We start from the raw sequence: 21,426 nt of genomic DNA, 5'->3' as shown, positions 1-21,426 counted from the left end.
TCAGCCGCGTTTACAAAGCGAAATCTGTACAGCTCTCAAGAATTATTGTAGAGCTTTTTGGAGAAACAAATGGTCAGAGAAGGGTGTGATAGCAGCAGCTGCTACTGCTTTTCAATTCAAGTGCTTACCAGTGGCTCTCTTGAAATGAAGCGAACGCATCCTGTGAACTGTGTTATTTTGCAGATTTATTTTACCGATCTCTACTTCATAGAAAAATTCAAAACCATTCAGTTTTACAGTCCCAAATAAACTCCATCTAGGACATACAGAGATTTCTTGGTCGTTTTTTTTCTCCTTCAACACCAATCCAATTATTGGCACTTAAGCTGTGTAGTACACCAACTGGGATTTTAATAACTGTTGAGTCGCCAGCTGTGAACTATTAAGAAATGATGGTGATGACCAGCGGATTGAGAAATCAAATTCCCAAGCAACAGCCAGCGAAGCCTCCCATACAGCTGGCCCAAATAACAGCGTGTTTCCTGACAATTGCAGTTGACAGTGCATGGTTGTTCTCCTAACACAGCAATAAAGCTGTGATATGACTGTTGGCATTGACCCCCTCAGATGCTGAATGGCTAGAAAATGAAAGAAATGGATGGTCCGGAGAGAGCATCGAGTGCTTAATGGTATTGAAAATGTTAACAGGTCTACTCACCCTGTACCAAACAATCTCTCGAAGCCTTCCATCAGTTTTGAAGTTACACTTGAGGGTAACAGTCTCTCCCACAACAACAGGAGGCAGGGGCTCTATGGTAACTGTCAGATATCCTGAAAAAAGAGAAGAAGTGGAAATTAGTTTTATCACAGTCATAAACCAGGAAAACAATTTGCCTGAACAAGTTACTTGCTTTTGTGTCTTCTTTGATTTCTGCTTAAGTAAATGTTAGAAAACAGCAATTAGTCACAAATCATTTTTAAAAAGCTCAAGATTCAAGAGTCCACATTCACTTTTGGAAAACTGCCATGATTCATCCTTATAGAATAATACATCAAGCACTTTCCCACACAAAGGTTCAGTATCTTGGTAAATAGCACTTCAGTGGTGGCTACTCAAGCATTCATTTTTCAGTGACATTGCACAATTTCTTCATCTGGTTTGGATCTTTAAACAAACAAACAAACGAGTTATAGCGAGTCACAGCGCAGCCATTTCTTTACCAACATTTCTTTTCTTTTTAGATTAAAATTCCATCTTCCTTGAAACAGAAAAATGTGTTCATAAGACATAATTACTTCTCACACTAAATAACGGCCATGACAGTAGCCCTGCATGCTTTGTTGTGCAAAGTCTCTTTAAGCTCTTCACCAGTAACTAATCTGAAGTTGTTTGGCCCTGAATAAACACGCACGGTCTGTAAACCTCAGAGCCTTTGAGACAAGCAAAGGCAATGGCAATGGCATCGCATTTCATGCAGTAGTTTCTCATTCACTGTCAGTTAAGATAAAAAACAAACGTCAAACCAGCTAAATAAAAGTCCCGGGGTATGATGAAAATGTATCTGGAATGTTAATGCCACCGTTGTCTTTTGACAAGGTTATCATGTATACAATGAAATGTTTTTCTTATACTCAGAAATCAACTTTCTTATTAGTGCCACAGTACACAGCCTTGAACATGCCTATTATCAAATTATTGAAAGATACTTAAATAACAGGCAAAGTCAGAAAGAACCATCAAATTCGAGGACAAACTTTACTTTCTTCAGATTTGAAGTTCAGCTTTCAGCAAAGAGAAAAAGTGGAAGTGGAGTCTCGACCTTGCTATATGATGTCTCATCATCAGCCCTTCGCACAACCATCTGCACTTCATATACCTGCAGGTATAGTTTCACTCTTCCACAATCACATCCATTCACAAGGTGATAATACCACAGCATATCAGCAAGATTATATCTCTCGAATAAAAATGGATATATACAAAAAGCAATTAGCTAGTGATAATGAGAAGACCTGGGAGAAAATAAATACATCCAATACCTGGAAGGTTCGGGGGCAAATTAAATGAAGACAGTATGGAGGATACATTCAAGTGAAGGCAGCGCATAACCTGAAACTTGGGGGAGCTCATTGTAGTGTCCAAAAATACATATATTTTATCTATTTAAAATACATCTACTTTACATGCAAGTGCAAAGGACATCTCTTTATATGCTACCACTCTGGCTAGCAGAGTGAGCCAGCAATGGTGCGTGGGCTGACTTCCACTGACAGACAGCAACCCTCTGCCCAACATAATAGCAGTTTCAACATGTTCAGTATTTAATGAGGAAAATGCATCTTGTAAAACAGATTGATATCACAGTAAAAATATAAAACTGGGTAAAAGGGACCTCCTGAGCAGTAATTGTGTTAGTAAAAAAAAGTAAAAAAACCACAAGCCACAGTGAGGACATCATTGCCTCATAGAAAGTCTACAGGTGATCTCTGCAAAGGAAGAAAGGTAGACTAGAGATAAAGAGAGGTGCACTATTGGCTTGCAATGAATGAAAATCTGATCCCAGGCTGTGCCTTTTTTTCTTTTCAAAATGCGTTTTATAATAAAAATGTATCGTATAAATAACGGAAATCAAAGAGATAAAACAAATCAGCAGGAGGCTGATAGAAAATGGAAAGGCGAGCTTCAACATTTAAACAGTCAAGTATTAGAATATCTTAGGAAACAATACATGCATAATGAACTCGCAGTGTGCACCCTCACCGTTATCTAATGAGCATCTTTGTAACTCTGTAACCTTTTGCACTCTATTGAAAATGAATAAAAACCAAAGCGCTGACACCCAAAGTGTCTCTTCAACTCGCCCACTGAGTTTGCTTATGTTTATTTGTCTTTTAAATATAGTTTAACGAGTATAATTTCTCTCATCCATGGACTGCAGTGTATGCACACAGGGTTAGGTAAGTACATTTTATCTCTCTTTATTTGATCTAGGTTCTTCTTTGTCTTTGTCCAACAAGTGCTGAAATGAAGTGAATGTATATATGGCATCTTAAATCAGATTATTGTCTGAGGAGACGACAAATTTGCCTATCATTTTCATGAATATGAGCGTGAAGATGTGACTTGCCAGATAATGCTGATGAACCAGTTCATCCTTCGGTCCTCAAACATTTCCAAGTTTAGGAAATGGTTTAGTTGAATCCGGAAAACGACAATTTCGAGCTCGATTGTAGCTCATTTTGAAGAGGGGGAGGGGATGACAAGGCTGACAAGCCACTGACCACAGTTCAAGACTGCGTTTCCACATTTGGTGAGAAATGTTGTTTCTGGCAAGTGAGAAACAACTGGATATTTTTGATGAGGGACCACGGCATTTCAGCATGTGTATAATATTTTTATGGAGACCTCAGGATGATTTCTATGGCAACAAAAAACATATATGTTCAACAGCAAGTTGGGACATTTATAGTCGTTTTGTGGAAACCAAAACAGGTCATTTGAGTCAAAACATGTTTTTTTCCTAACCCTAACCAAGTGGATTTTGTGCCTAAACCTAATCAGACCATGAGCACAGCATTGACACGATTTAAAAATGAAAATTGAAGCTAAAGAAATGTAAAGTTGCAACATAAAGAAATGTAATGTTTCAACATATCCATGTTTTGCAGAAACATACATTGCCAACATTTAATCTAAAGCTGGTTTTCATGTTCCAAATTAAAGATGATTTAGTGTATTAGTTATATCTGATTTATCCATGTTAAAAGTGACAACAACCTGAGGACCTAAAAATATATATGCATTCTTATGAACAGCAACAACAAAACATTAAATGTTATTTTGGGCACATCACTCAGCTTTAAGCAACTGAATTGGTGTAAGACCACAGAGGATTTTTTCCACCACCCTGACATCTTTCAAAAAACAAACCAACTGCTTCAACAATCCGCACTATGTGTGTCACAATGCGTGCTGACAGTTGATTGTTAAAAAAACATTCATTCTCAGAGTATGTGAAGTTTGAAGGTAATTACAATGGGAAAAATGTCATGTTTAATGTTTTACTGCTTGAGGGGTTTGTATCAAAGTCAAATTACATGACATATAAACCACAAAGGGTTGATAAGAGTTTGATCTGTTTTATTGTCAAAGTTTAAAAAGCACGGAAAACCACAAAACACTCCTTTGTAGTTCACCTCTGACGTGGTGTTAACATAAATCCGTGCAAATCTTTACAACAAATTGCTCCATTCGACTTGACTGTTTGTTATACACCCCCTAGTGAGCTTCTCCACCCACATAGATGCGGTAATGTTCACGCATCAGAACAGGTACAGCGAGGAAAACATGCATATGATCAAAGAAAATGCCACATGTGCTATTTTCTCATATGTTTAAAATAAAGAGCCCTGCTAACGTACTCATTAATTCTGCTTGCCGCTCATTGTTAGCCTGTTTGGCCCTTTGTGTCCAATATTTACAAATATTACACTGAGTCACATCTCTGCAATACTGCTGAAGTGTGCCAGTTTTTCATGTTAGGTTTCAGTGAGAACATCATATAGAGACTGTTGATCCTTTACAAGACCTTTTACATGTCCTTCGCACCTGTTTGTAAGAATCTGTGTCTACCACATTTTATTGATCTCCCACACAGTGCAGATAAACAGAAAGCATTTCAAGAATTACCTTGGATGAAATACATAATAATATATCAAGGACAGTAAGACTTTACTGACAATTCAAAGTATACGCAATAAGCTGAATGTACAGCACATAAAGAAGTGCAGATACTGAACTTCTCCTTTTAGAAAATGACTTCACAATCCAGCTGTGGAATTGCGCGGCACAGCAAATTACAAGCAGAAACGAAGTGAATTATCACCAGCAAAACGAAACTGAGAGACCGAGACGTTACACTGCAGAAATCCACTGCTACATGCCTTTAAAACAGATAGTCGTCGGTATCTGCTTTGGTAGACACAGATCGGCCTGTCTCTTGTGTCAGTGCACCTAGATATGCTTATTAAAGAATCTTAATTTAATCAGCAGGCTGAAGAGATCTTCTCTTTAGAGTCAAATTGAATGGATAAACCTTTCCGGAGACTGCATGTCATTAACACAGAGCTGATGCTCTTAGAGAAAATCCTAACCACTTACGACGAACCCACAAGAGGAGCAGCCTGGCCTTGTAAATGTCTCTCTGTGAGTTTTCCACAGAGGTGGTGGAAATGCATATTACAAGACAGGGGAAAAAAAACCGAGTCGACTGAGTCTGTGGAACACTGTGTTACTCAGTCACCAGGGGATAAATGTGTGCTTCGCCTCGTGAAGGACATTTTCAGTTACAGGTTATGAAATATTCTTTCCAAATTTAAGATGTGCTCTCCAGTCAATGCACATCCTGTATAATTAAACATAATATAGGGAGCCATTATGGCACATTATTCACTCGACAACAAGAGTACTGTAAGGAGATAGTTGGTCTTCTTGTGTGGTTGCAGCGATTAATTGTGAACAATTCATTGACTCTGTGGCACAGAGGAAAATATAGCATAGCCAATGACAGAAAAGTGCTCCGGAGCATGCGGGGAGGGATGTGGAATTTTTAAAAGAGCAAATTACATGGGTTATGCACTCGTGCCAGGGAAGTTCACATTTCAAATAATCCCTACGAGAAACTGGAGCAGTTGCAGGCTGCACATACCAAGACATGAGGACATAATTCCCACGCAATTCAATATCCAACGCATGCCATCCAAATGACTTCATAAATTAGACACATTTTATTTGCCAATTCTCTGTTGAAAGTGTTCCAATGAAGCAATATCCCTTGTTATGCTTGATGCGCTTGTTAAAAACGCGAGCTAATATGGGCCACATTCGCACGGCAAAAACTCTAGTGTTAATTCAACTCCGAGCGAAAAAAAATCAACACTGTGCAAGTGTTTATGTAAGTCGCCATCCATCAGAGATGATCAACACTTGTGATCGTTTAGACAGCTGCCCCGGAGCCGCAGCAGCTCTGAGTGGACACAAGTCTCCAATCAGCCCATTGTCAACTCAAAACGGAAAAATCAACATTTAATCTGCAGAGCAGGCTCTCGCAAACAATATGGCAGGTTATTAGTTTCCTCAACAGAGGTGCACAAAACGTGGTCGCTATGGCTCCAACATGTTTTAACTTTGATGACAATTAAGAGAGACAACTGTTAGTCGCTCTTATTTACCGCTCAAGCTCAACTAAAACCAACAGCTTTAATCCAACATGTTGTACAAACTGAATGAATGCTTGTTGATTTTACTTCAGCGTGTTATACAAAATATTTTCATAGTCGGGGGGTAAGTGATTCTCCTTTGAACAGATGAAAAGAAAAAGGCATAAATTATACAACAGTGTTTTAAGTCTTTTTTTTTGAAAGGATGAATACAATTTCTCCTCAAATGTTCAGATTCACAGCGTGTGCTCTTGTATAGGTTGTTTGAATGGATGACATTTTGGAGCATTTTAAGGAAAAAATGACTGAAGTGTCGGGCTGGATATATCCGGTAAGCTCTAACAAGTTCTGTCTGGCACCGTGAACACCTTCGCTTTAGCTGAGCTTAAACTCGACAGACAGAGAGACTTAGATTCTGTTTTCATGCTAGTGCCTCACAGTATCGATCCATCCTGTGTTATAAGCCCTGCTTTTGAAGGAAGCCCCGGTTATATTTATACAGTCCTCGCAGCATCCTACTCATAAGCCTCCTCTACATGAATCAGACTGTCGGCGCAGACGACGTTACCTTGAAAAACCAAACACATCTGTGACTCTCACATCTCGGGTAGAACCTACAGAGCTCGCGTCACAAATAGCTCCAATTACAGAGGAGAGAGATTTAAAAAAGAAAAAAAAGGAAAAAAATGCACCTGATCAAAGGAAACTGTTCAGCATCCTCAGAGAAACCAGCTGCTTTAAAGGGACGTAATTTATTATTGTGGAATACGAGGGTAAGTGTACAGTTCTGCAGAAAATCTTTGAAATAAATCTACTTGTTTGAAACCCTAATCCATTTGCCCATGAAGCGGAATACTTGGATAACGTTGTAAGAGCACATAAGCAAGTGTGGAGTGGCCAGAGAGTGCACGGCATTTAATTGGCTCATATTAGCTGGTTGTAGAGGCAGACAAGGCCTCCAGCTTGTCTTAATCCATCAGAGGCGCTGTTGGAACAACATCTAATGAGGGCTGCAAACTATGCTTTCTCCCATTAATAACAGCAATTTGCCAAGATGCAATGAGAAAACAAAACACAGCCAATGATGGACCGGCCCAAAATGTGCCTGTTATTGTGCTCTGTGATTTATGGCTATGGCCTACCTTTGCTTAGATGTCAGTGCAACTAAATGTAGGAGAAAAATGGATGGCTGAGTTTTCTCAGCTCTCTTCCTCATCTGTGCCTCTAAGCAGTGTAAACAAACCGAGCTGATTTGTAGTGTCTAAAACACATTTAAGCAGCACTTCGAAGGTATGTGCGAAAAAAAAAAAATCAGAATGGGATTACAAAGACATATGATAAATGTAGTACATCATGTTAAAGCACTTTTACCCCAACAAAGACTGGATATGGCTCCAATATAGCATTCCACCTCAATATTTTTCTCATGAATTTTGGCACCCTTGTGGAAAACATCTGAAATTAAACATGCCTCATATCAAATTTTGTCCATTAGTGTCTTGAAAAGTCTAGCGACGTGGACACACGCGGTAATCAATAAATTCAGCTAATAAGTGCACCGCTTAAGCCAGGTGACTCCATTTCAAGGCCGGAGCTTTAGGCAAGCGAGCGAGTGATGTGCTGTTAATGGGACAGGGGGCTCTTCGGTAAAAACCAAGGATGACAAATTAATGCTTTACAGGTTTTGCGAGCGATATCCTCTCCATTTGTAATCTTCGCATTTAGTCAATGTTCTGCAGGTCCCCTCTGAAAAACATTAAGGTCCAGAGCCTAAGGCAGACAGAGGTATAGATTATGTAAATTGAACACGTAATATATCTTATTCCCATTATTCTCAATAAAAAATATTCACTAAGTGAGGACCTTGGTGGCTATTAAAGCTTGTGAAGATATTGTAAAGGTTCCTTTACTGCCTCATTGTTTTATTTCTAAGAACATTAATAAGGGTTGATAAAGATAATGGGAGCAAAGAGGTCACTTCTGAAATATTTGCTTCACAGTCCATCGCTAGGTTTGGTTAAATGGTTAAAGAATGCTATAGAGACAGTAACAATACCAGGAGGTTCTTGTGAATTTGCTGTCTTTCACAACTACCTGAGAAACAGTCAGGGTCTTGATTATTGTGCAGCATAAAAGCCAGGCCAGCTGCCAGAACATGTTGGCATTGTACCATTCTGCAAACCACAGATATATTCGTACTTTTCATAAAAAATAATACCAGCGTTTCTACAGGATGCATCATATTATGTTCACGTTACATGTATATGAGTAGACTTTCTTATCCTGGAAAGTGGAGGCCGCTGTTCACTTCCCACTGCAACCAACAGAACTGGTCATTTAAACGCCAGTCAAGGCATTTTCCAGCCATCTTTGTTGCAACAAAACCGAATATTTTCAACAAGATGCCACAACACTTCCCAGCTGTCTTTGTGGGGACAAAACCAGGTATTTTAAAGGATGAGTTCACCCAATAATAAAAATTCAGTCAAGTTTCAACATATTGATGGTTTGCAGGAACATACAGTGTCAAAATATATTCTGGCAATTGGACTGATCAAAGCAATACCAAATGTCTTACAGTGTTTCCTTACAAATAACAATTATGAGAGGAGGATGTACTATTCCCACATTAGCTTTTAACTTTGGCTTTGAATTGGCATAAACCTTTGCACTTGTATTATTTGCACATACTGGAATAACACACATTTATTATGAAGTAAAGTCCATCTGTTTACAACCTTGTTCTTATCTTTATTATTATAGCCTTAGTATGGACCACAGGCTCCATAGATGCTACCTTGCTAGTGGCTAATGGAGATCCAAATAAATACATGAAAAGAAAAAAAAAATCCTTTCAGTTTTGTTACCATTTCGCTTCATTGCTGAGATGCGGCCATGTGGCATCTCCAGCAGAGTAGTCGGAGCTTTACAAGCTGAGTGCTCGGAGGATGCACACAAGCGATTTGTTTGACAGCTTGTGTTGCCTTAATGGGCTCTCCTCTAAAGCTGTATATACCTGTGCCGCCGCATCCCCGGATCTCACAACTGTCACGGTGTCGTAACCGAAAATGATGCTGCAAAGTACCGACAACACAGGGCTGTTAAGATATTGACATGTCTTTAGATTATTTTCTACCTGGAGACAACGTGCCCAACAATGCACAGACTCAACCAATCTACTCTAAATGATCTGATCTATTCCTGTAAAATCTTGACTCTCCGGACAGTTTGCATTTACTTATTTAACTGGTACACCGTCGTATTTGTGGCGCTCAGAGAGTTCAACACTAAGAAGGTGTTTAAAAAGTGTAAAGTGTTATTATTATCACTGTATCACCCTCTACAAACTAACGGTGTTGACAGCCGTGTAGATGATTGAACAATGTCAATAAACAAACACACGCACACACACACACACACACACACACACACACACACCTCAGGTTGTGATTTGTAACTTTACATGCGGGCTGAGCTCAGGAAGCGTAACGTGGAAGTGGAATCTGGATGAATGCTTGTTGATTTATTCTGGCCAAGAGCACAATCTGCGCCACTGGAGAAGGTCTTCCTTTTGTAAACAGAAAGCTGGGAGCTGATGCGTTTTTCAATCAGGGTGATTTACTGTTTAATGACATGCTTCAGCTTCAAGAGTGTCAGCACCCGTCCGTTGTAATCCACCGCCCTCCCACAAGCCCGTGCTGCTATAGCGGATAGCAATCACGAGGAACCCTATCACCGGGTCCTCATTCTGAAAGGCCTTAGGCGTGTGGCATTATCATGTCATTGGTGAGGAGAGTTGGAGCCAGGGAGGAAATGCAGCCAGCCTTCCCACACGGAGTTAGTCAGATGCAGTAGTGTGTATGTCAGTGTCGCAGTTTGCCGGCCAACTAGAAAGCAATGAATCTCTGATCCCTCTGTATCCCACTCTTCATTTTCTATCCCTGCATTAGTGTTCCTCTGGCGTCAAGAAGAAATGCAAATTAGAATTTGTGCCTTTCCTTATTTTTCCTTATTGAAGCTATTCATTTACTTTCTGAGTGACTTTTAATGACCCTCAGGACTGTGAATCCGGTTAAAAACCTGTCATGTAATTACAAAAAATAAACAAACGCCAACAGGGAAACAAGACTTTTTTTTTTTCTCCACTCAATGCATAAAAAACACTTTTGGGAGATACGAGGTTTTTAGCTGAACAGCTGCCACACAAGGCTCTCATGATAAAGACAGAGGATGACCATCGCTATGGGATGCAAGGGGCCCCCCGGGGAGTCGGAATAGCAGACCCTCCATGGCCACACCATCGGGAAAAATGACACACACAGCCGTGTCTGGTGTAGATTATCCAACCGGGAACTTGTATGTACAGGGATAAATGTGCCATTAGCTTGTGTGTTTCCTCTGGAGATTTGTAATGTCTGATATAATCAGTGTGGGGAGTTTACCATGCATTTGTTTATTCACATTCCTGGAGCGTATGACAAACAGAGTAAAAAAAAAAAAGAGTAACTAAAAAAAAAGACCAATGCAGCACTCTTCTGCCTTTAGCACCAGCGCTAAAGACTTGGCGAGGATGCTCTGCAGTCCGCAGAGAACTGCATTTTATCACCAAAGGAGGATTACAACAGGCACGTCTGATGGCGTGACAATATGTGAAAGTTTTACTTTGCAGCCGTGCGATGCCGGGGAAGGCTCTGAAACCTAAAACTCACGGGGTGACAGGTATGATTTTAGTACAGTGGATGAAAAGAAAATTGTGAAGAAGGGAGAATAGGGTTCGTGAAATGACAGCCGACTGAAAGCAACTTTAAAATGAGATCTGACAACTACAGAATGAAGAACAAACTCTGTTGGCATGCAAGAAAAACAAACAACGACAACGACAAAAAAACAAACATTTATGCTACATTAACCTGATTTCAGAAGCTAAAGAGAAAATATGGTTTTTGTTAAAGGGGCCCTCACAATCAGTACTTTCTTACGTGTTTTTGGATCAGTGCACACAAAACCAATGATGCTTTAAATGGTTCTAAAGTGATGCTGTACCCTAATAGCAATCTCCCTCTCCCCAGCTAAAGAGATTCATTACACTGACATATTTAGTAAATTTTATGAGACTAGAGCAAAACCGTGTGATGTCAGTGGAATGAAAAGCATTTTTAGTTTTTGGAGAGGATATTGCAAAACCTGCATCTCTCCTGCTGGCTAAATATAGATCCATTTGCATTCTGGCTTCATTATTGCAGCTGGAAATGATTTGTTATCATTGTTCTGCGGCTGCCAATCTCGATAATTTCGGGAGGAATCAACCAATTTCTGCTCAGGGAGGGCTGTATCTCTGCTTTGTTTGAAAACAGCTGCACTCAAAAAAAGTCATGCATCTGCAAGTATGTGAAAGATATTGTTCAGTGAAGTAGTGAAAATGTGCTCGGTAACGATAAGAAGTTTTTATAACAGGTTTCCACTCGACTTCTGTGGGCCTCTCTGGCCGCAGAGTAACACTGTGGTAACACTTTGGAAATGCAAATGATGTGCTCATGAAGCAAGATTGTAGTGTCAGCCATTGTCTGCCCACTGATGTTCCCTTCACCAAACAGAGTGAATTGCCCACCAAAGCGGCATCTCAGCGCTCTCTCAAGGAGTTGCGGTGAACAAAAACTGTTTGTTTGAACAATGCTCTCATCTCTTGAACCTCCAACTTAGGAGATGGTGCACACAGCGGAGAGAGCAAGCAGAGCCTTCTGGCACGGAGCTGCAGCGTGACACACCAGGCAGTGGATCTGTCCAAGCTTTCACAGTCCCACGGTAAATATAGGATTTAATGAGTTAAATATTTGTCTTTTGAGCTGAGGGGACTGAAATCTTAGTCTCTTGAATTTGGAACTCCAGAAACCAACACACTATGTGTTAGGTGATTGTTGCTAGGGACGGAAAGAGATAAATGTTTTTTAGAAAGTGTTTCTTGAATAATAGAGAGCAACGCTTCAGCATTTACTGTAGTAACAGGTAGGTGGCACGAGAAAGAACTACTGCTAATGTTCTATCCAGCATATCTGGGGCAGGTAAATCAGCATCAGACAAGAACCGAGGCGGAAAAGGTAACCGACTTGTCTGCTCTGCTTAGAAGTGTTTGTTTGGCTTAAAAAATTAAGCGGACACCTGCAGAAGAAACAGAAAATGCATCCCAAAATCCTTCCTCCACCCCTCAAAAAGCATTTATAATTCTATTCACTGTTTTTTCCATAAAAGCCTCTAGTTGAATGAGTGTGGGTGTCTAACACGAGTAAACACATTTGGACCCGAGCGGGAGTCACGGCCCGATTAAACGTGACGCGAACACATACGCACACAAACACACACAGGCATACAAACACATGATAATAGATGGCTACACAGATTAATACATGAGAGATAATTTAAATATTCTACAAAGAGTTTTTAAATTGGTTCATCCAAAGTTCATCCAAAAATTTGGTCATTATCGACCCACCCCAATACAGAGGGAAAAAGTGGGTGAAGGTTTATAGTCCAAAACATTTCTGGACCTTCACAGCAAAGCAGCCTTGTAGCATTCTCTAAAAACAACTGAAGTGGATGCAAACTTCTTTAAAAACTGGAACAAAAATAAACCGAACCCAAACGGCTTTGAATAGACATTATTTACAACCCCTTTCAAGCCAAAATCTTCGCTGTAGCCAAAAGCGTTAGCACACATCCCCTCTGAAATGGGTGCCCTAGCGCGGCCACAAGCTAAGGGTGTAAATAACATCTTGTCAAATCAGTTTTGAGATGTCGTGGCTTCCATTTTAAGCCTCCATTTACTTCAGTTGTTCAAGAGAATTATGCTATGCTGTGTACGTCCAGAGATGTTTTGTGGACTACGAAACTTCCCCTGACGTTCCATCTGCATGGGGTGAGTAGATACTGATGACTGAATTTACTTTTCCTTTAATATCAATGCCTCTATGTGACTTACATAAGCAAACAATGACCAACAGCGAGAAGCGTCAGTGAAGTGTCCTGTATGTCGAGGTATGTTAGGGCGAATGCAGGGACAGTGGGTTAGATCTGTTGATCCGTCAGACAGGTCATAAAATAAAAATAAAAAATGTTATGGCGGAGTGCTGAGGGAGAGGCTCCTCTGTAGCCTGGTGGTACGGCACTCATCAAGGTCATATTACAGTTTTTAATCCTACATAGCCACCAATATTTTCATTACCTCAGTGCCATGCATCCTGCAAACGGCTGAGTTTCAAAGTATTGAAAATAAGTTGCATCTTTCTTTCATTCGCTTCCCAAAATAAATGCAAGTGCTAACCAGACAAAGATCTTCAGACACCAGGCTGTTTCCCAAACAACAAAAAAATAAAATCTTTAACTGTTTTAAATATTTGTTTTAAAAGAAGCATGTTGTAGTTTTGGGAGAGAAATTTTAATCAGAAGAGAAAGATGTTTTTCACTTATTTTTTTATGCCTGAACAAACTTAATTAAAACAAAAAAATTCTCTTTGTTTTCATGGCTGAATAAACTGAATAAACAAACTGACCTTAAAGGGCAACACAATTTCATGCTGTCTTGTTTATATTTGGCAGACCCTGCCACCTTTCTAGCTTCAGAAAGTGTTCTGGGGATCTTATTTTCCTCAGAGAACAGCTTGTTTATTCAGTCATGGTTTTCATTTCTTCGCCAAAACTACATAGTGCCCCTTTAATATAAAGTTTCCAAAGAGAAGGTGAAGCTTCATGGCACTGTAACAATCCAACACCCTCCCTTTGTTTGCATGTGCGCTTGTTCAGGAATTAATGTGAAATAAATAAGAAAAAGAACGTGGTGATGTTTGCGTTAATTTAAATTACACTCGAAAAAAATCTCATATGCATCACCGCAAACAATCTACAATCCCATCTGATCTGAAGGTTTTCCTAAAAGCTGCCTGGCAGCTTGTTTGTATTTTTCCATTACTTAATAATAAACACAACAAACAAATCTCTAGCTCAGAGGAATGAAATGTCACAGAGCCTTGGAAATAGATATTCCAATCTGTTTTTAATAAGGTAAACAGGACCTGGGTGCCATATTAATAAAGGCCTCAAAGAAGTCATGATGCGGTTACCAAGGAAGCAAGTTGTCCTGGTAACCCAGAGACAGACTCACTGGGGTATCAATCACTGTTTGTGCATTCAATCTGCAGACCCCTGCATCACCACAGGTCATGAGCAATGGCAGGAAACGAGGGAGGAGACGGGGGCAGTGTGGAGAAATGGCCATTCTGAATGTCAAACGGGCAGATTTGAGGAACGCATCCAGCATGCAGGGAACATAAACTGCAGAGTCAATTTATCATTGCAGAACTGCTGCCGTTACAAGAAGGCCATTTCATGTTACTTCAGTGTCTATTCACCACATCTTTGCACTGGTTTGTTCTTTTCTCCACTTTGAAGCCTCACTCAGCCACCTCAAAAAAAAATCTTCCACAGGCAGAGTTTTTATTTTTTTATTTTACTCAAACTATTTTAGTGTCGGGCCAAAGAGAGGAGTTCAAGTCTTGCCTTGATGTTCCGAAAGGGAGGCAAAAAAAGCGAGATAAACTACTGGCTAAGTGACCTCAATTAAGATATCTTCGATTGAGTGTATTGAGTTTGCCTGACAAACAACGCCTGCAGTGTTGTGCCAGTGCCTCAGCTTATTTCTGGTACTGTATTATATATTTCTATTAACTCTAGTGGCCTTCTAAACGGAGACCTCCTGCTGTTGTATCCTTGTCTTTTTTTTTCGCTTTATGGTGAAGTACTATTAAAGTCAGGCAATGATACACAAGACAGAAAAGAGGAGATCTGTCATCTAGATAACTTCCTTCAAGGGCAGAGCATGTTGAGCATGATGCAATGGAAAACTGGAGTGCATAATCTTCAATCTATGCTTACACAATCATCATACAGCTTAGAGGCAAGAGGATCAGTTTGAAACTGTTGTAAATGAAAGTACGAATGAGTGATGGGAAAGGGACTGGCAAAACCCACAGAAAAAAAACCCAGATTTTTTTTGTTAAGTTCTTCTAAAAAGAGGAGTCATCGTACATTTTGAGATATCACATTTTTATTTTACAAGATTTGACTGCAGCAAAAACTGTAGTGGGGATCGATGGGACGATGCGAGAGAAGTTTAAGGGGCTGCAAAAATTCATCACTGTATTTATTACTGGAAGTTCAAAGAGAGACGCACAAAGTCACATAATAGTTTTGGACGATTCACACAGTGATCAAAGTGATAATTGAAAGAAAACTTTAATTGCAACTCCCTTTTCCCTTTTCAGGCTCAAGTTCAAGTTATTTTGGTTTTCATTGAGGATAGACATATTATTATTCTGGACGATAATTGTAGCCGATATTCAGCATTTTTGGGATTATGGGTTTCTGTGATTCTTCTGTCAGGTTGTCGATAAAATACAGTGATTTAACAATGTGCTATATCCTCTCACACAATGTCCCAATGACAATATCTAATTGGTTACATGTCACAATCTGAATCTGCAAAGTAACTGGCAACTAAATGTATCAAATAAATGTAGTGGCATGAAGTATACAGTAACAGAAAAAGGAAATACTCAAGTTAAGTATCTCAAAATTGTAATTAAGAACAGTACTCAAGTATTCCAAATATCAGTTATCAGTCTTCTTGATTTCTATTAATCAGTATCGGTATCAACCCTGAAAAAGCCACATCGCTAGACCCCTATTTTCCATCCGTAGTCCAACTACAAGTAGAGAACTTACATACATTGTATTAGTGAAGCTTTCTGACTGGCCCTACTGTCCTCTCCCCAGAGATCCCACTGCTCTGTCTGCCCGTGAGCTAACTGGACTCTGAGTCCATCCACCTGTTTGCCCAGTGCCTCAGCACGGAGCTGGCCCGGTGCAGAGGCCGTAATCCAGGGTTGGATATTACATCAAAAGGCCTCAAAGGCAAGTGGGGGTTTGTTCATCACTCAAGAGCCAAGCAAACTGGTAAGGGGATAAAAATGAAACTCGCATGCCGATTTATCAGCACTGTGGTGAGGATTAAAGGACTGCCAGCCCCCTGCCTGCATCGCCAACCTACTGCCTGCATGCTTTGTTTCAGCAGCTTTTAAACCCCCTCTGTCTCTCAAGATGTGCTTCATCACTTCAATAGAACCATGCCTTCGTCCGACCAACATTGCTGGATCAGAAGTGCTTGCAAAGGAGACAACAAATTCCTCTAGTCATTGATACAATTCACCTCTGGGAAGGGACACGGGCGTGTAGGTGAGGTAGGCAAAGCATCCTTTTTATTCCTTTTCCAATTCAACCTTTACCGTCAAACAAAGGAGAGAGGGGACACACCCAAACTCAATTACAAGCTCTGTTTTGTGTCGAGGGCTGGGGAGGAGAGGGCCGCATGACTGCTGATAAAGAAAAAAAACAAAACAAAAACAACACACATCTCCACCCCCACCCACTTTCATTTTCTGTTTTTTTTTAATACAGCCGTGCTGGCACTGCCATGTCTTTGTACTATGTGGAATTGCATCCCCCTTTTTTTTTTTTTTTTGTACTAAAATCCACATAAAGTAACTACTCAGCTCAGCACCAGAATTATTCATTGCAGGGTGGGGTGGGGTGGGGTGGGGTGGTGAGCAGACCTGTATTAAAAACCGCCAGAAGAGGAGACAGCTGTCCCAACCCACGTTCTTATGTGATCTCTGCTTAGGGAGCAGGCTGGTATTCCAAAGCCCCATCTGAAAACAAATTAAAGAGGATTAGAGGCTGCCACTGCAGCTCCTCTCCTCTCTGTTCTGGGGAATAGAGTGTCCTGCTGGCCAAAATGGTGACCTTCACTTCCCGTCCTGTGCACAGGTGCACGGCGGCAAACATTAAGGTCATAGTATGGATTCAGCAAAAGTCACTATTAGTACCTTAAAGCTACAGAGGGGTCATTAAGACTACATGAGCAGCTGACTTCTTTCAGAATATACACCATAAACAATGCGGTCCATACATGTGTGGGCATTAAGACATGTTTTGCTGTGTACTCAAGCACTTTAGATGTGAAATGAAACGATCGCTGTGTGGTTAAGGGGCAAAATCTCAAACTCAGCCTCTCTTAATTTGAGGTTGTTTAACTTCCACAACAGATAAACAGTGTGGGATCCTCTGGTGATATTCTGCCAGTTCCGCACTGCAGCCATCTTTATGTCTGGCTTGCCACGGAGTCAATCTGCACAGCTGGATTAAAGTCACTGACCCGTCCAGACAAGCACATTCCACTATCTTATGGAACCAGATGGGTCTCAATATCAATGAGTACACACAGATATTCACACATTTACATTTGGACTTATATATAAATGTCTCTCCACTAAATATATAAAAAGAAGGTTAATAAATGTACTGTATGCTAATATTTCTGATGCACACAGAAATACTTCTTTTGTCAGGCCATCTGCTCGGTGATAGAGGAACAACATTGCTACAGACAATCATTGTTCTCAGAGGATGGATCTTAGTAACTATATATATTTGATGGACTGTTATGACATTTCTTTCAGACATTCACGTCCTAAACTGGGGATCAGCAGCATCATGATGTTGATATTTCAATTTCTCTTTTTGTCACTTTGTCAATACTTTCATTTATGACTGACTACCAGCACAACCGGTGATATCCCCGTCATCCTCTTGAACTTTACTTTGGTAGTTGCTCACACAAAGCATAATCAGCACGTATCATTGTAAACAAAACACCTACAAAAGATCCAGCGTACTAAAGTTAGCATTTAGCTTAGAGCACTACTGTGCTCTGGTGCAGTCTCAGAGCGCTGCTACCACGGCTGTAGACTCTTTCACTTGTTACTGTATCAGCTCTGAAACATCGTCTGATCAGGGAAGCAGAGACAGTAAAGGCCTAGCACAATACAGCCGTGACTGAACTGAACGGAGCTTCATAAGGATGATGAAAGGACTTCAGAACCGCTCCACTGTACTCATCTTGTAGTGTACGACTTTACCTTCTGTTTGAAGCAGTGTTTTTTTGGCGTAGGCCAATGTCAGTCTCTCTTCAAGGCTGCCCGCTGTCGTCTTTGACTGAACCAAGGGCATTTTTACTGATTAGACAGTCACCGGTTTGATCATCTTTCAACATTGCTCCCCTGTGGCTACAGTTAAACCCAGCATTAATCAGTCTTCATTAGCCCCGGTGTCACATGTATAATTCTGCTGTCATTTTACCCGCCTATATGTCCCCTCCCACTGCTAGCTAGTGGCAGGTAGGACAGTCAAAGGAGCCACATTGTCTATCCTGCGGCTATTTTCCTTTAGTCATTTTCAGATCTCGCTGGAAATGTGGAGGCAGAAAGTCAGCTGGGGGGTGAGACAGGATGGGAGGGCACCGGCAGCGAGATGGATGTCAGAGATCAGATAGTTTGGATTTATATGGCGCAGGAAAAAATGATAAAAGCAACAGAAGATTGGTGTGTTTCCATTCGTTCAATACAATGGCAAGCGAGGGTGTTTCTGGGTACGGCCCAGCGACATACATTTCCCTGATTGTGAGCACACTGCTGTTGCCCTGAAGTCAAGCATTTTGAAGTCCTCATGCCTGGAGGCGTGGCCCCCCCCCGGTGGAAACACTGCCACAAACTGGAATGACCCAACTATCCCAAAGGACATCTATTCTTGTTTAAGATCCTTAAGGGGAAGAGTGATAGCTGATGACAGGAAGAGAATGGAGGAGAATTACATTTATAGTTTCCCTGAAAGTGCACAAGACTGAAAATTACACAAATTCATCTAATCTCACTACCTCCATTATGCCTCTCAATTATTCCTCTAATCGTGCACTCCTGTATGCCTTAATGGGTTATTTTTCCCATCTCCTTCTTTGAGCTGATGTATTTCTATGGTGGAATTAAAGAAACATGGCAGCCTGAGGAAGAGAAAGCGGGAGAAACAGAGGGAGAGGGAGAGCACAACCTATCACTCGTTTTTGAGTGAGGGGAAGTAGGAAGCATTGGTATTCACAGCAGTCCCTCCATTTTGGATCTCGTTCGGTACTTGGCTGCAGCCAACTGCAGCTCTGACACATGCACATCTCCCCCTCGCACTGTTAGTAAAAGAGCCACTGTGTTAATTGGGCTAAACTGTGTTAGGGATGGGAGGGGGAAATTAATGCACGGCTGTAAACAGGCAAGGATGAATCACATCTGTCAGGTTTATGAGATCAAAGAAGACGTACAGTGCATGTGTCTCTAGCATTTTATTTTATGTGCACATCTGGTGAACTGGGCATCACGCTCGACTAAGTGAAAAGCAGCTAAATGAAAATCACTCTATACGCGATCTATATTGCAAATCACACTTTTACTATACATAGTCTGAGGTTTGTCTTTCCCATTATGCAGTCTCGCTGGTTGAAATCTACATGAGTTTACACAGACTTCAAAACTGTAAGAGAAGGCGAGGTTGAGATGTCTGAGTGGGATGGGTTTCATTAGGATTTTATCAATACTACCACTCTTTTTGATTTCTTTTTCATTATGAAATAAATGAACTGAACTGAACAATATATTATTCAGAACAGGAACAGAATTTAGGTGTTTCTAGGGCAGCAAAATCATTATAACCTCGATAACACTTCGAACCTAAAACGTCAATAAAATAAACAATTTTCTTGACATCAAAATACTGAGTGAAGTTTAGAAAGAATGAGGAACAAAGACATGAGTCAGTATCGGTCCTCCTCCCTCTGCTGAGGTGATTCACTGCCTGCAGGTACAGCTGGTAGCTCAAGGAGGGGCTGGTTTGTCTCAGCCAGGAGCAAGAATTTGCCAAATTCTAAAATAAAGTTACAGCAATCTGAGGTAAACATCTAGACTACACACAGACAGCTCTCGTTAGAGCTTACAGGTAGCTTGTCCGTAGCGATTTGCTATTAGCCGAGTTAGCGCACTCTGCATGTGTAAACACATATCAGCAGTGGATGAGAGACTGTGGACGGTGTATTGATAATTTATTAGAAGTTCGCTTGCAAAGGTTTTACTGCACTTACAGTAACGAGCGTTGTTGTTGTCAACTCGAGTAAACTTTGAGTTATCTTCACCTGGTTCAGATCATGTCCATGTGTGTATGTGTGTAATAAATTAGCCACAGGGCCCATCTGGTACAGAGAGTGGTAGACATCCTTATATCTGAGGAGCATACTACTCAAAACGCTCAAACAGAAACGTAAGGTTGAATAAATTGTAATACTGTACCAGCCTGGGCTCATTTTCAAGCAGTTATCAGTATTGGAAAGTAAATAAGTACTTTTACTCAAGTACTGTATTTAAGTACAATTTTGAGGTACTTTACCTGAGTATTTCCATTTCCTGCTACTTTATATCAACCTTTATACCTCCCAACTTTAGTGACTATTTACTTTGAAGATGAAGATAAAACCTTTGCAAGCAGATAAACCAAATTAACTAGTTAATCCACCTTTAAAGGTGATTTAACTGCCTCCAGCTTCAACAATGATTATTTGAAAATGTGCCATTCTGCATAGGTACTTTTACTTTAGGTTATTTACGTATATTTTGAGGCTAATACTTTTGTACTTTTACTTGAAAAAAAAAATGCATGGCTTTTACTTACTAAAAGAGTATCAGAGTATTTCTACACTGCTACTTTTACTTAAGGACGAGAGCTGAGTACTTCTTCCATTAGTGGTATTTGTTACTTGTTGGGAGTAACGTCAAAGAGTAAAATAATCACATAATGTGTGATAATGAGTTAAAAGCCAATTATCAGATGGGTTAATTAAAAAAAAATTAAAACTATTAAATATTAATACAATGTCAAAAAAGCACCCTTCTGCATTTTTTTTTACTCATTGATGAAGCTAACTGATCCTCTGAAAAGTCAAGGTGAAGTCAACAGAAGGTGGATAAATAAGTCATATGAAAGCCATCCTCACACACACACACACACACACACACACACACACACACACACACACACACACACACAAACAGACTCAGACTTCTAATGGTACAAATCAAATTAGGTTTTGTTAACTCTCACAACAGTGGTGGTGTCATGAAGCTTATCAATCTTAACTAGTGGCAATTCATGTTTATCAGTATTTCCAATGAACCTGATAGAGTCCATGATTATTTTGATTCTGTTCATTATTAATTCATTAATGGGACTTTTCTGTTGATTGCTAGGAGCTGCTTTACATCTCCAAGGACTTCACTCTCTCAGACTGAAAAC

The 21,426-nt window shown here is 40.3% G+C and overlaps 1 protein-coding gene across 1 annotated transcript in view; it reads right to left on the bottom strand.

Annotated features, from left to right (window-relative positions):
- The window catches only part of igsf21a (immunoglobin superfamily, member 21a), a 188,659-nt gene that overhangs the window by 128,695 nt on the left and 38,538 nt on the right, over positions 1-21,426 (bottom strand). The window contains exon 2 of the mRNA XM_073469140.1: positions 659-771. Coding sequence (XP_073325241.1) covers positions 659-771 — 113 coding nt within the window. The remainder of the gene's footprint in view (positions 1-658; positions 772-21,426) is intronic.

Source organism: Pagrus major, chromosome 6 (assembly GCF_040436345.1).
Source record: "Pagrus major chromosome 6, Pma_NU_1.0".
Lineage (NCBI taxonomy): Eukaryota > Metazoa > Chordata > Actinopteri > Spariformes > Sparidae > Pagrus > Pagrus major.
This window is presented reverse-complemented; position numbering and strand designations above follow the sequence as displayed.